Here is a 17063-nt window from a genome sequence, read left to right as displayed (position 1 = left end):
TAGCCTTAATTTAAATCTTTGCCACTTCCGGTTTTGCGATGGACACAATGGCAAAGATTCTTTCTCATGTTCTTTTCCTCCTTCGTGGTACAGGTTCGAGCCTTCCTGCTTACTACCATTTTTTCCCCCCCAACACACACCTTCAAACATCCGGGCACCCAGGCTAGTTAATAATAAAAATAAGTGTTCACTTCAAGTTAGACCTGGTTTCCACCTTAACATTTTCCTTTTAAATAACAACTTGAAAAGGTTTTCAGGTATGCTGAAAACGAATATCTCATTTAAATTTTCCTCAAATTAAATAGTTTTCCAAATATTTTGTAATGTTATTTCTCATGGCTGTCTTGGTATGCGCGAGCAACCCAGAAAAACTGTGCAAGTGCGTGTACCAAGATGACCACCAGCAATAACATGTGAAATGACATTACTTAATATCTAAAAAAAACTATTTATGAAAACTTTGAATGAGATATTCGTTTTCAGCATACCAAAAAATCTTCAAAAGTTATTTTAAAGAAAAGTGCTAATGTGGAAATCAGGTAAAAAAATGTACCACCTTTTTTATCTGAAATGCGTTGATTAAAAACATTACTAACCTACACAAGCACCATTAAATCTGTTAAAATCATCCGACAAAATCTTGGGTGTGTTTTTCACCTATTCGTAACTTAGATGAATAGATATTAAATTATTTTTTCTCACTCGACAATGTCTTCACCCGGACAACGCTGGATATATGCATTTAGTCTATTGGTAAAAAATTAAAATGGCTGACTTGTTTATTATATCGAGACTTGTTGGAAGTAATGTATGAACCTTTAAGCTGTCGATTTCTGCCTTGAATTAAAGTTTAAAGTCTAAAAAAAAGAAGAAAAAGTCGATTCATAAATTTTATAAACAAAATGTTTTTTTAGTGTTTATGTAGAGCCGGTACCGTGCTTGTTTTTTTTTTTAAATAGTATTTTCAAATTCAACTTTTATGGTATTTTTTGTTTATTATATTGTGAGGTGAAAGGGTACTTATTCAGATTGGCACTTATAGCGATAGCAAAAATAAAATAGAATTTTTATATTGTACCTACTTATCATGGAATAAATATATTATATTTCAAAAATTGATCAAGTAGTTTTTTTTTTTTTAACGAAAAGATCCACAAGCCTCATTTTTAGATCTGTTTCTGACGATTGTTTAACGAATGCCCATAGCCCACACGGGAATGCTGATCATGCTGTAATGATGGTAGAAATCACCATAAACTCTTAACCCAAAGCTAAAGAGCCATTACTCAAAATGACAAGGTACTATAAGAAAGCTGACTGTGAAGCCATTGGGGATCTCATCAGAGATACCCCATGGGAAAAAATCTTTTCTCTTTCTGCAGAACAGTGTGCAAACGTGACCACTGAATAATTCAAACTGGCATTTAAAGCACATGTTCCTACACGGAAGTTCAGTAGCAAACCCCACTCTTCCCAATGGTTTACTTCTACTTGTGCAGCTGCTATTGCTCAAAGGCAGCATGCATCCCGCAGGTTTATCTGACATAAATCGAGTACATACAGACAAAAGCTTATAAAAGCTAGAAGTAATTACAAGAAGGAAATAGCAACAGCTAAAAGAAAATACACCAAAACCACCAAAAAACGCACTTAAGCACAGAAATTAGGAACTGAAGATTTCTAGAAAAATCTACAACTGCGTAGTAAATAATGAGCAATAAAAAGATTCCCCCACTATCCAACAATCTTGAAGTTGTTTGTACAACAATTGAGAAGGCTAATCTCCTTGCCCGACAGTTTGCCTACAACTCTACTTTGGACCCAGCAAACCACTCTCTTCCAGATTTTCTTCTGCTGACAGAAACCATATTAGATGATCTGAAAATCACCCCTTCTCAAGTGCATGATATAAAAAACCTAGATACGTCAAAAGCATGTAGACCTGATCTCATCCTGGCTGTACTATTAAAATAATGCTTCGCTGAGGTTGCTCCAGTTCTCTCCAAATTTTTTAACAAATACCCTAACGGATCTTGCTTTCCTGACTACTGAAAAGCTGCTTCTGTGGTACTAGTTAACAAGAATTCTGTCAAAAGAACTGACCCATTAAATTATCGCCCCATTAGCCTCCTTCCTCTTTTCACCAAAATATTTGAGTCCATAATCAATCAAGCTTTAGTCTACCACCTCACAGCTGCTAAACTTTTGTCCGACAAACAATATGGGTTTAGACAAACCCGTTTTATTGCAGATATCCTAACTTTAATCTCTGAACATATATACCATGCACTGGATAAAGCAGGGGAGGCAAGGGCAGTAGCCCTAGATATATCTAATGCTTTTGACATGATGGCCTTCTAAGGAAAATCAGATCATATGGTATTACTGGACAAATACTTAATATAAATCCTTTTTAATTAAGAAAAGAATCTAGGTTGTCCTTGATGGACATACGTCAAAACAATGATATAAATGCGGGTGTGCCTCTGGAGTCGATACTTGGACCTTTATTATTCCTGATATTCATAAATGACCTCCCTGACAAAATTATCTCTAAGATGGGTATATTTGTGGATGACACCATGCTCTATGGTAGGCACGAGGGGAAAACCAATAAACATATATCTAAGGCAATGGAGGAAACCCTAGAGGAAGACCTCGAATGTGTGGTAGAATGGGGACACAAATGGATGGTAACATTCAATGCTCTTAAGACTAAACTCCTTTCTTTTAATAATTACAAGAAACCTTCTCAACCACCAATAGCTGTGGCTAATTATGCATTACCTGAAAGTACTTCTTTTCAACCTCCTTGGCTTAATGTTTACAGGAGCATGAGCTGGAACAGATATATCAAGAGCATTGCTATGACTGCTGCAGAGAAGGTGAGCTCTCTCTCTACCATGCTAGGAAATTACTAACGCCTGAAAGTATTCTGTACTTCTAAAAGACCACCATTTGCTCATGCATGGAGTATTGTCACATTTGGGCTGGTCTCTCACTCATGGGGAGGATTCAGAAGAAGTCACCAACAATAGGTTCGAACTGTCAACTAGGTTTCAGCTTATCTCTTACCAACAAAATGTACAATTTTTTTAATAGTATATGCTCTGACAAACTCCAAGCTTTAGTACCCTCTCTGCTGCGTAAATACCCCCGAAAAACCTGACAAGCAGCAAAATCCCACCCCTACACATTAGCAATCCCTAGATGCCAAAAAGCCTTTTACTTTAATAGTTTCTTCCCCAGAACTGCTGGACTTTAGGATTGCCTTCCGGGTTCCTGCTTCCCCGACTGTATTGACATGCAGAAGTTCAAGTGTAATGTAAACAGACATCTTGCTGCACAACTCCCCACATAGTATCCCTGAAATTGTGTCCCAGATAGTAGTTCCCTAAATCAAAGTGGCACCATGTTTTGTTTGGGGTGAAAATGCAACTAAAAAAAAAATGCTGTTTTTTGTTTTTTTTTACCAATTAGTGACAGACAAGGCAATATTTTTCGTGAGAACATAATAAGGGGAGTTAATCAGTTATTTTGGCAGTTTCCACATGCTTTAGGGTTGTCTGCCCTTGTCCACTGATTTGTTGGGCGCTTTTTTTTTTTTTTTTTTTTTTTTTTTTTCACCCACATCAAAACAGTAAAATTTGATTCTCTTGAATAAAAAACAAACTACTTGATCAAATTGTGATTTTTGGAAATTTTTATCTTCACACCATGACTGGTACGTTAGGTGTATCAGAATTTTTGTAGGAATTTTTGACATCCTTAACACGAAACTGCGAATAAAATATAAAAAACTCGTAATTTCTCTTTTAAAAGTGGGTTGTTTGTTTTCTTTATGGATTATACTTCCAAAATAAACTATTAAAGTTGTTTTAAAAGTAATAGAAATATTTTTTTTTAATTTTTTAAAAAACAGTAATGAAATTAATTGAATTTTACAAACTCAGTATTTTTCAATTTTAAAAATCTATCAATTTTTCTATTGATTCAATTTTTACGATATTTTCAGGGTCAATGTAAAATTTTATGCTCTTCCCAATAAACCGAATATAATATTTTAGACAAACTTTTTTTTTTTTTTAATTCACGCCCCCCCCCATTTTCAAGTGTCTATTAAAAAGTAAATAATTAATTTACTCACCAAAGTTTTATATATCACAAATTGAAGATAAAAGGTCAATAAATAATATATTCAAATTTAAAACAAAAAAAGTAGTGTTTTTTTAGAAATTTACCTATAAAGTCCTAAGTTTAAAACCTTTTTAAAAAAAAAAAACATGTTTGTTTTTTTTTTTTTTTTTTTTTTAATGAAACCTTGGTCCTTGCTCCTTTAATTGAAAAAAATAAATTAGGGCTTGAATTACATTTTTCGAGGAGTTATAAGCTTGGAAAGACGGGATGGAATTATTCAATATTTTTCACGAAATTTCTGACACACCTACTGGTACGTACATCATACACAAATTTTTGTATTTTCTTTAATTTTAAATGCTGCCATATGTGCCAATCTGAATAAGCACCAGTAAAAATATACTAGTTACAAAATATCTTCCACTCTCCATGTTAGGAATGGGCTTCTAAATAAAAACATTATTTTATTATGTGGTACCTTCTCTGCATAAGTACCAGTTTTATTTTTCACACATGCTTCTATCATATAAAAGACCCAAACAATTTGCATTTGATTTTGTTTTCTTTTTTAGATTAAAAAATGGCGATATGTATTTTGTCTGTGAGGGCGAGAGTGAGAATGGTGAGGATTCATCCGAAATAGTTGGGCGCAAAGTATTGCTTCAGCCTGATCCGATCCGAAAAGCTTTCCTTGAATGTCACGTCGACGATGAAGGTAAACAAAATGGATTTTACTGTTTTGGGTTTATTGCCCACTCTTTGGCAATCCTGCATTATAGCTGGCAAGAAAAATATGGAGGCATGAAAAAGTGGGTGGAACAGATAATTCTTTGTTTTTGCAGAATAGTGGATTTTGAAACGCATTTCAGGTGAAAACATTATGCACTGATGTGACATATCAAAATTACTTTAAATTTTAAAAAATTATGAAAAAGTGATCCAGTAGAAGATATGTTAGATTCAGTTTTTACAAAAAAAATCATCCACGGTCCAACATTTTTTTATTTTAAAATCATGTTTCTGTATTTTAGCGATGAGGATTGGTTATTCATATTTGGATTCTTCAGACTTCTCTTCTCTTCTTGTAGTGGCATTTACACAATGCTTGGATTGATATAACCTTCAACCTTCTTGAGGTGTATCTTGTTGAACTTTGATATCTGGACAGAATTTTAGAATGGAATCCTTTATTTGATTCATAGTGGGTAACAAGTAAAATGGTTAATTATGAATAATAGATAATATATACAGTAATAAATAAACAATTATATATATATATATATATATAGGGAGATATGTTTATTCATTTTATATTTCACCATTTATTTATATCAAGTGAAACTAACTTGCACTCTTCCATCCCTTCTAACTACTTTAACATGTCTGGTTATTTTCCACTTTGTTGTAAGGACTCTGACAGACACATGCACGGACTTGGAGTCTATATTTGTAGCACCCTCCCCATGACTAGGGAATATAAACTAGAATCAGACGACCAGGCCTTCATATGCTTTAGACTAACTTTACAATATAGCATTAACTACTTATATTTTCTTTACCGCTCTCTCTTAACCCAAGACTGTACACTAATCAATCGTGTCTCTGACAGTATTGATATAGCACTCTCCCTAGACACTAGCGCCCAAATACATGTATTTGGTGACTTTAATGTTCACCACAGTAGTTGACTTGGCTTTTCTAACTATACTAACACAGCTGATAGCATCACAAATAACTTTTCTATATCCCATTCCTTGACACAAACAGTAACGTTCCCGACCTGTCTCCCAGATCGTCAGGACCAGCAAGCCTCACTTCTGGACTTATTTCTGACCACAGTTCCTGAGAATTGCATAACAAATGCCCATTGCCCTCTCAGGAATGCTGATCATGCTGTGATAATGGTAGACATCACCCTAAACTCTCAACCTGAAGCTGAAAAGTCACTGCTCAAAATGACAAGGTTCTACAATAAGGCTGTCTGGGATGCCATCTGTGATCACGTCAGATGCTCCATGGGGAAATATCTATTCTCTCACTGCTGAACAGTGCGCAAACAAGACCACTGAATGGTTCAAAGCTGCAATTAAAGCACAAGTAAGTTGTATAGCAAACCCCACTCTCCCCAATGGTTTACTTCTATTTGTGTAGCTACCATTGGTCAAAGGCAGCATGCATACCGCAGACTTATCTAACATAAATCCAATACAAATCGACAAAAGTATATGGAAGCTAGAAGTAATTGTAAGAAGGAAATAGCTACAGCCAAGAGAGAATATACCAAAACCACCAGAAAACGCATTGAAACACAGAAATTAGGAACTTGTGACTTTTAGAAAATCTATAACTGTGTAGTAAATAATGGGCACTCAACAAAAGTAGCTGAGCAGCGGCTTGGTTCCCACCAGTTTTGGCAAATAGCAAACAGAATCCTGAACAGAAGCGTGTGCTCCATCCCAACTATTATCAATGGACCTGAGGTTATCTCGTCAGCATCAGACAAAGCCAAACTCTTTGTCAAGAACTTTGCAGCTAATTCTACCCTTTGCGACCAAGGCCGCCAACCCCCAATATTTCCTCCTGTATCAGAAAACACGCTATGTGATATACGTATATCTGTACGTGATGTTGCCAAGCTAATCAAAAACCTTGATTCCAGTAAAGCAACTGGCCCTGACGGTATTCCAATTATAGTACTTAAAAAACTTCAACCTGAACTAGCGCCCATACTTACAAAACTGTTTAAACGTTGTCTTAAGGAGAATAGTTTCCCATCTCCCTGGAAAATTTCATCAGTATGCCCTGTATTTAACAATTCAGGTGATCGCTCATCCCCCTCTCAGTACAGGCCAATAAGTCTCCTGTGCGTCATGAGTAAGTTGCTAGAATCTGTGTTAAATACAGAAGTAATCAACCATCTCAACAAAAATAACCTTAGTGACACTCAATATGGTTTCCGTTCTGCTAGATCTACAGCAGATGTGCTTACAGTTATATCGCATAGGATTAGCAAATCTCTCGACGGTGGCAATCTTTCTAGGGCAATTGCTCTTGACATATCTAAAGCCTTTGATAGGGTATGGCATAAAGGTTTACTTCATAAGATCGCTAGCTATGGTATAGCTGGAAAAGTCTTCTCAATTATTAAATCATTTCTTTCTGATAGGTTCATAAGAGTAGTAGTTGAGGGGCAAAAATCAGAAGCTCACAGTATTAATGCCGGTGTCCCTCAGGGGTCCATCCTGGGCCCAACTCTTTTCCTGATCTACATTAATGATCTTCCAAATCACATCCTTACATCATTTGTAGACATTTATACTGACGACACTACCATTTATGGTAGCACATCTAAGACAGTAAACGACCAAGTTCTCTCCAATTCTCTCTCCTCTGATCTTGATCACGTAGTACAATGGGGAAAGGAGTGGCTGGTTACTTTTAATGCATCTAAAACCAAGCTTCTCTCTTTACATCATCAACATTCTAATCCACATCTGGCATCAATTGAAATGAATGGCTCTCGTCTTCAGGAGGCCTCAAGTTTTGACAAGCTTCTGGGCTTGACCATTACTCCTGATCTTTAATGGAATACGTACATCAAATCTGTTGCCAAGGCCGCTGGAAAAATGGTGGGATCTTTCTATCGATCCGGTAGATATCTCACTGCTGATGCTATTCTCTATCTATATAAGAGCCAGGTACGTCCAAGGATGGAATACTGTTGCCACATCTGGGCAGGAGCTGCTAGAAAGGACTTGGCCTGCCTTGATAGTTCAAAATAGACTTCGTAGCCTCGTAGGAGATGTCCTTTTCTCTTCGCTGCCACCTCTATCTCACAGAAGAGATGTTGCGAGTTTGTCTCTGATGTATTGTTATTTTCATGGAAAGTGTTCGACTGAGCTTCAATCTATGGTCCCCCCTCGCCAAACTTTCACAAGAAACACTCGTCTAGCTGTAAACACTATCAATAATTCCCCCCACTCTTTATCTGTGCCTAAACCTAAACGTAGATTCCATGAACAAAGCTTCTTTCTTAGAACTGCACGCCTGTGGAATTGTCTTCCGATTTCCTGCTTTCCGGCTGACTACAATATGGTTGTGTTCAAGTCTAAAGTAAATAAGTTCTTGATGAGCCGTTCCATATAAATTATCAAATTCAACAAATTTTCATTACTAATGATTACTATATTGTCCAATTTCTACTGTACACTCTTTAACCCTTATCCTTGAGTGGCCTCTGGGCCTTGATAATGTGGTGATGCCTATGTAAAAAAAACAAACAAAAAAAAAACAACAATTTCCCCACTATCCAACAATCTTGAAGTTGTTTGCATGGCAACCGAGAAGGCCCTTGCCCGTCAGTTTGCCTACAAATCTATATTGGGCCCAACAAACCAATCTCTCTCCGATCCTAAACAGGGCCTGCACTATCAGCTAGGTTTCAACCGCTGCCCCATCGATGAAATGTTGCATCCCTCTGTCTTTCCAACAACCCACTCTTGTGATTTAGTATCTGGTGGTGGAGGTAGATATCTCAAAGCATGGAAGCGTTCAAGATCTGGTTTTACAACTCCAAATGACACTTCATACCGTAAGAAGGTGACTCTCTCAGTTTGCATAATGTTCTTGTTCTCATTGTAACTTATGCTGTACTACATGTCGTACAAGATGCCAACAACTAAGAAACGATTAAGATTTTCATGTTTCATCATATTACGGCCGCATATAGTGATATTATCAATATAGTTTTATTAGATTGTCTATCGATTGTTGGAAACATGATGCACCATTGTGATTTTTTGACTAGTTCATCAATTATTGGTAAAGGATAAGCACCACGTGCAGTATATGAACCGGTCGATGTTTATAGTCAATGACAAGATGCTTCTTGTGCTCTCCAGGGAGAGCGAGTGGGTTCAATAACACCGTCTTTTAGAAGGTTATGAATTTTGGATTGTATAAACTGCTGATGGATCGATGAGTGTCTTCTAGATTTTGTAGCAATAGGCTTGCAACCAGGCGATAAATGTTCGAATAGTGGTGAAGAAACAAGACAGGAATACGGCATATACAGAGAAGAGATCTTTGTGACCTCCAAAGGATATTTCTATCTTTGAGTGACCAAGTAAGACATCTGAGCAAAAAGAAGAAAAGACTGAAAGTTTGAAACATGGGTTGGTAAACCCTTTATATTAGCAATACACATGAAAAAATTGAAATAGCTTAAAGTATTTCAATATTGGTATACATAGAAAGAGCTTGATGAGCTAAGAAAGAATCTTTTTAAATTTTAAAAATCTGATTAAAATTAAGGAAGTTATGGCTATTTTTGTGCCTCACACGTTTGGATATTTTCCCCTCTTTAAGACCATATGCGTTTCGTCACATTTTTTACACTACTTTTTCAGTAAAAATGTCATATCTTTGTTAAAACACAAGACTAAGAAATGAAATTTACTGTATAAGTGTATTTTTGTACAAGGAATCAGAATATGCAACTGAAAATCTCCCAAAGTTTATGGTTTCCAAATAATCTGCAGTAAATGTGCATAAATATGCAGCAATTCCTTAAAAATGCCATGTATCCATAAATAGAAAAGAAGTTGGAGAACTCAAAGTTGAATTGTAATGTGCTTTACGTACAAAAACTTAAATCTAAACATAAGGACCATTTAAAAATGAATATATTGCAATATTTCTTTGGTATTATTGTAGATTAACACCTTTTGTTTAACCCCACCCAACCCCTTCTAACCACCCCTCCAAAATGTGATTCTACCTTTTTAGGCAATTATGTATGAAATGCCATGAAAAACTTTAATGAAAGATAAACAAATTATTTTAGAATTTAATGTAAAATAATTCCCCATTACAGGTCATTCTAGCGTTTTAGGGCAGTTAACTGTTTTTTTTTTTTTTATGGGAGATAAATCCTGTATGCTTTTTGTTTTATTTTTTTTTTAAGACGTGTGGTTTTAAGAGGGTTTCTATGCAATGAGAATATGGGGAGGGTTGCCATTCGGACTTTGAATTAATTGTAAGGCTAAGGAAAATTATGTGGGAACATACTGAAGACTTGACAGAAACAAAAACAATATTAGAGGGGGGGGGCGGTTAGTTTCACAAAAATGTAATGTAAAATAATTCACCATTTCCAGCATTTTAGGGCAATTAACCAATTTATTTTTTATATGCATTTTTCTTTAAGGAAGGATCTATTTTTTGTTTGTTTGTTTTAGACGCTTGTATGTGGCTTACAGAGGTATTTTGTTGGGGGGGGCCACTCGAACTTAGTGTTATTGTTAGGGTTAAAGAGTGTTTTAGGAGGAGACTTGCCACACATAACTTTAGTAGGTGGGTTGCTAACAGTATTTTGTTTTACTATTTATTTTTAAGTCATTACCAAGACTTCAAATATTTAAGTGTCAACTGACATTTGTCTTGTTCTCTGGAAATGCTCAACAGTCAACACTATTTGTGCGTTTGTATTACTTGCCACAGAGGTCGAAAAAGTTGTCCAAAAAAATAAAAAAATAAAATTATAACAAATGTTATGCAAAGCATGTTTTTATTTAATGGACCATGTTTATTCAGCTCGAAAAACATACAGTGCTTACCGATGTATTGGAAAGTTAAAAATGGTAGCCGACTATCTCTTTCACACGGTAAGGTTGGGAAAATTAGTTAAAATAAAAAAACTAGATAAAATACTGTTAAAAACCCGCCGAATATATATCCGCCTATGTTACGGTAACATATATTGAGCGAGTTTCTAACAGTATTTTGTCTATTTTGTTGTTTTTTTTATTTATAACCCATTTTCCCAAACTTACCGCCTCAAAGAGAGAGTCGGCCGCCATTTTAAATTTTCGAATACATCGGTAAACTATGTTTTTTGAGCTGAATAAACATGTTACATTAAATATAAACACTAAAAACATATCCAGTTAGGTTGAAAAGTAACTTATCTTGCCTTTGATAACATTTATTTGTTATATATTTGTTTTTTGACAACTTTTTCAAATCTATGTGTATAGTAATACAAACGAGATTTTCATACATCTTTTGATTTTGAAAAAAAAACATTTGTGGCTGTTCGCAGTAAAAACATTGTTTTAATTCGCTGTTCAAAACTAATGCAACGAATAAAAGTGCATGCAAGCTATATATCTACAAAAGTTTACTTTGTTTTTTTTAACCATGTTTTTAAATTTGACCAGAAATGTGAGAAATTATAATGGATTCATAATGCCGAATTGGTTGGGATTGTTATTATTAGTGGTGGGACGATTAATCGGAATCGTTAATCGTAAGAATCGTGTATTTTGGGAGGTATCGGAATCGCATCGTTAAAAAATACCTTAATTTTCCGATTCCTTCATCACGATTCTTTTAGTCTGATGTTGAAAAAAATAAAAAAAATTCCTGATATTTCTAACCGCAAGAGAGAAATAAAAAGAAACCAAAGAAATTCATTATTAACAGGGCAATGCTTAGTGCCCCTCCCTTACAAGGTTCATTCATTCAGATCTATTGTAATCAAAACTACAAAAGAGTTAACTTGAAAAGAAGTATGCAGGGCTCTACATTGCGAGTAAAAATAAAAAAAACGCTTATCTTTTTGGCGATTGCTTTTTTTTTACTGACAAATCTTCTAATACTGAATGAAAATGCTTTTTCAACTTATATTTTCTTAAAATAAAACTAGCAAAGTCAAATTATTTAAACAGTAAAAGGTTTAATAGAACAATATACTTTTTTTTTCTTTTTTTAAAAGAAGGCTTTTGAAAAAAATATCTCTAAAATGAAATTGATCACATATTATTTCGCAAAGCTTTGACAGTAGTCAGTTTCTTTTGAAGTTTCAAAAAAATCGACCCCATACCTATCTCTTCCAAACCTAAAGTTATTAAATAACCCCTTCGTTAATTTAAGGGTAATTAATTCAATTCAGTCAAGTTTTTTTTTTTTAAATTTCATTGAAATAAAATCCATTATTTTTTTTTCTCCAGAAAGATAAAACCCTGAATTTGATTATATTAAAAGCAGAATAATATAATCTTTTTTCTAGAATTTTAAATTGAAAATTAAAAGTGTTTTGCGCAGTTCTTTGCCGAACGAAAAAGAAATTAATATATATATTTTTAAAAGGTTTTGTAATCAGTTAATTTTTATGTCTAAATAATATTTACAATTAATTAAATAATTTCATTTTAAAAAGTATTTATAAATAGAATTTTACTAAGGACTTATATCTGGGCAGGAGCTGCCAAAAACAGCCTATCATGCCTTGACAGAGTACAAAATAGACTTCGTGGTTTAGTGGGGGATGCCCTTTTCTCTACCCTGCAACCCCTCTCCCACAGAAGAGACGTTGCGAGCCTATCCTTGTTTTATCGTTATTTTCATGGCAGGTGTTCGTCAGAACTCCAATCCCTGGTCCCCCCTCGCCAATCTTTCACGAAAAACACCCGTCTAGCTGAATCCACTGTGAAAAATTTCCTCCACTTTGTATCTGTGCCTAAATCAAAACGCGGATTTCATGAACAAAGCTTCTTTCTTAGAACTGCACACCTGTGGAACTCTGTTCCGTCTGCCTGCTTCCCTCCGGACTACAACTTGGATGTCTTCAAGTCTAATGTTAACAAATTCCTAATGAACCGCCCCCCTAATTAAACACTTCATCAAATCTCCTCACTAACGTAATGTACTTGCAATAACCCTTATCCCTGAGTGGCTTCCGGGCCTTGATAAGTGGTGAACACTGTGTAAAAAAAAAACAAAAACAAAAAAAAACAAAGTTGGGTTTGTATTACTGTACACATAGATTCGAAAAAGTTGTCAAAAAACAAATATATAACAAATAAATGTTATCAAAGGCAAGATAAGTTATTTTTCTACCTAACTGGATATATTTTTCGGGTTTTTATTCAATGTAACATGTTTATTCAGCTCGAAAAGCACACAGTGTTTACCGATGTATTGGAAAATTCAAAATGGCGTCCGAGACTCTCTTTAACACGGTAAGTTTGGGAAAAGATGTTATAAATAATAAACTATACAAAATACTGCTAGAAACTCGCTCAATATATGTTACCGTGACATATTTTGATATATATTCGGTGTTTTTTTTAATAGTATTTTGTCTAGTTTATTATTTATAACACCTTTTCCCAAACTTATCATGTTAAACAGAATGTCGGGCGCCATTTTGAATTTTCCAATACATCGGTAAAAACTGCATGTTTTTTGAGCTGAATAAACATGTTACATTGAATAAAAACAAAAAAAATGTATCCAGTTTGGTAGAAAAATAACTTATCTTGCCTTTGATAATATTTGTTTGTTATATATTTGTTTTTTGACAACTTTTTCGAATCTATGTGTACAGTAATTTATAAATTATTAAATTAAATATTTATCTTTTTTATATTTAATTAGTATATATTTTCTTTCTCTTCGGCTATATTTTTTTTTATTGAATTCATTAAATCTGTTAATTATGAGGACCAAAATAATGAATCGTGTGTATTTATTCTCTAATTTTCTTGTTTTTGTTCTGTTATATAAATTCTATTTTATTTGTTTTTTCTCTGAAGGATAAATTCTATTTTCTTTGAGTTTTTTTTTCTGTATTCCAATTAAGTAAAATAAATTTTCTCTAGAATAAATTTTGCTAATTTTTCCGTTTAGTTTGCTATGTAATAATTTTATTTAATCCAAAACACGACGGTGTAGACATAAAATATCTCTTCCAAAGTTAGGGAACATATTTGGGAACTACCGGCCATAAGTATAAAACTACCTGGTATATTTCAAAGCAATAAATTCCCTAGGAATCGGAATCGGAATCGTACTTGGTATCGGAATCGTTAATCAATATTTTCCTGGAATCGGAATCGGAATCATATAAAAATTAGGAATCGTCCCAACACTAGTTATTATACATTCTGAAAACCGAATAATTCTAAACTAATGTTATTCTGATAACATTCTCTAATTAAACATATCAGACCATTTATATTCATATTTTCATGCTTTTCTTAATTCGTTCGTGAATAAAAATTAAAGAACGCGTGTTGTTTACACTGTGCTATGACTAATACTACAACTACTGCAGTGCTGCTGCTGCTACTAATACTAACTTAATTTGATCAAACTCGAAAAATAAACATTTTTTTTCGGGTAGGTCCTTTTAAATTATTATCAATTACTGCGGTCCTACTCAACATAAAATAATACTTCTAATTGATAAAGATAGTAAAAAGAATGATTTATTTACTAGTAGGTGTCCGATTAAATTTTTTTTCAAAATGTTCGATACTCGTCATATTAAAGTCTTATTTTTAAAACAACAAAAAAAGAAATGGTCAAAAATATTTCGGACACTTGACAGTATTAAGATTAACACCTCTTCTGATTGTATTCCAAATTTCATAACGAAATTCTTCATACAATCATGGTACGGACCTTTAGAAAACAGGGAGGGTCATTATAAAACCTTACCGAAAACGCCATTTTATGACGTTCACATTTTTATCACTTTATTTGCTTAAAACTCTTAAAATATATAATGTACATCCATATTTATTAATTCATTTGAAAGTATATTCATTTTCGAACAAAACAATAGTAATTTGAAGACTTGAAGTGCTTTGGTTTGAAAAATATGGCTATTTTAGTAGAACTACCTTGAAATCTGTAATTATCCAAAGCGTTTTTTTCGTCCGTGTGTATTACTATTTATATGCTAATGTTACATAGCAGTGACCTGATGTACTGCTGAGTGGCTTTTCCCCCAATAGTGTAAGTAAAAATCAAATAAAACTGCCTGGTTACTGACCTCAAATCTTTTTTGAGACAAAAAACACATGCTCTTTAACTCGATTGTATTGTATGGCAATACAAATATATATAATGTGCAAGTTTAATTTAATTATTTCAAAAATATCTTTTTTCTCTAAAAATTTTATACCTTCACTGTAAAGGTCGCCTGATGTTGGAGAGCTTTTTATTCTGAAAGTTTATTCTCTCAAACTGCTAGATTTTAGAATTCCCTCTGTTTTGTGCTTCCCTGACTGTACTAACCTACAGAAGTGTAATGTGAAGACATTTCAATTCCTTACTTAGTGTCCTTGTAAACATGGTTCCTAATTCATAATAGCCCCTTACGTCTCACTAGCAATTTGCCTTGTTTGTAAGGATTATGAGATAAAAAATTGTATGGTGATCATTTTGATAGCTTCGTTAAAAAACATGGCCATCTTTTAAATCTAATATCGAATTCTTGGCATAAACCATCTTCATAGCTAATTAATCTTAGTTTGTTCCATTAAGAATCCTCAGTCTTATCGTGATGTCCATCATCTTTCAACTAACAGTCATTCAATTTCATTAACTTTTATCCTTGAGTAGCCTTTGGAAATTGTGACCTATTACTAAAAAGAAAAAAATAAAGGCAATGGTTATAGCGGAAGGGACAGTTTAATTCATTGTAAAATAGTTTAATATTTATTTAAAATACTTTTGTTAGTGACTTGCACTAATTTTGCCTTCTGCCTTGTTTGCTACTTTGAATGATCAAATAGCACTTGTTCTCTCAACATTCAATATCCGATGATATATCACTTGTAGCTTGATATAAGACTCATCTCTCCACAGTCTATTTGATTTATGATTGTATTAACAACATCTGAACAAGACCATCCATGCATCATACGCATAAATGAAATTGAATTTTTGGCTCTTGCAAGGTCAAACATCACACTTTTCATCAATCTCAAAAGTGTCCAGGTTTGCAGTCAAGAATACCAGAATCAACATCACGACCTTAATTTCAATTTTGTGTCATAATTCAAAGTTGACAGCTAAAACATTAAACATGCTCAAAGGCAGCATGCGTACCGCAGATTTAACCGACATAACTCGAGATCAAACAGACAGAAGTTTATAGAAGTAATTGTAAGAGAGAAATAGTGACAGAATACACTGAAACCACCAGAAAACGCATCGAAGCTCAGAAATTAAGAATCTGTGATTTTTGGAAATAGTAAATAAAAGGTAATCCACAATTTCCCCCACTATCCAACAATCATGAGGTTGTTTGCACAGCAATCGAGAAGGCTAACATGCTTGACAGTCGATTTGCCTCAAACTCCACATTAGACCCTGCAAACCACCCCCTTCCTAACTTTCCTTTGCAGACAGACGTCACACTAGATGATCTGAAAAATTACCCCTTCTCAGGTGCATGATATAAAAAAAAAACCTGGACACTTCAAAAGCATGTGGACCTGATCTCATCCCGGCTGTACTATTAAAAAAATGCTCCACCGAGATAGCTCCAGTTCTCTCCAAACTATACAACAAATGCCTTAACAAATCCTGCTTTCCTGACTGCTGGAAAATTGCTTTTGTGGTACCAGGTTTCAAGAATTCTGACGAAAGAACTGACCCATTAAATTATCGCCCTATTAGCCCCCTCCCACTTTTCGCAAAAATATTTGAGTCCATAATTAACTAAGCTCTAGTTCATCACCTTACAGATGCTAAACTTCTGACCAACCAACAATATGAATTTAGACAAGCCTGTTCCACAGCAGGTATTCTAACTGTAATCTTCGAACATATATACCATTCACTTGACAAAGCAGGGGAGAGTAGAGCTGTAGCCCTAGATATATCTAAGGCTTTTGACAGGGTATGGCACAATGGTTTTCTCAGGAAAATCAGATCATATGGTATCGCTGGATGAATATTTAACATAACTCCTTAAGAGAAAAATCCAGGTTTTCCTCAACAGTTGTACATCTAAACAATATGATATAAATGTAGGAGTACCTCAGGGGTTTACCCTTGGACCTTTATTATTCTTAATATTCATAAATGACCTCCCCGACAAAATTGCCTCTGAGATGGGTATATAT

The 17063-nt window shown here is 34.2% G+C and overlaps 1 protein-coding gene across 1 annotated transcript in view; it reads left to right on the top strand.

Annotated features, from left to right (window-relative positions):
• Positions 1–17063, top strand: part of LOC145284906 (uncharacterized) — a 77182-nt gene that overhangs the window by 4064 nt on the left and 56055 nt on the right. Inside the window, exon 2 of the mRNA XM_080133983.1 lies at positions 4710–4852. Within this exon, the coding sequence (XP_079990109.1) occupies positions 4710–4852 (143 nt within the window). The remainder of the gene's footprint in view (positions 1–4709; positions 4853–17063) is intronic.

This window comes from Euprymna scolopes, chromosome 9 (assembly GCF_053919585.1).
Source record: "Euprymna scolopes isolate OS-2025 chromosome 9, ASM5391958v1, whole genome shotgun sequence".
In the NCBI taxonomy this organism is placed as follows: domain Eukaryota; kingdom Metazoa; phylum Mollusca; class Cephalopoda; order Sepiida; family Sepiolidae; genus Euprymna; species Euprymna scolopes.
Note: the sequence above shows the minus strand (reverse complement) of the source record. Positions and strands in the feature narration are given on the sequence as shown.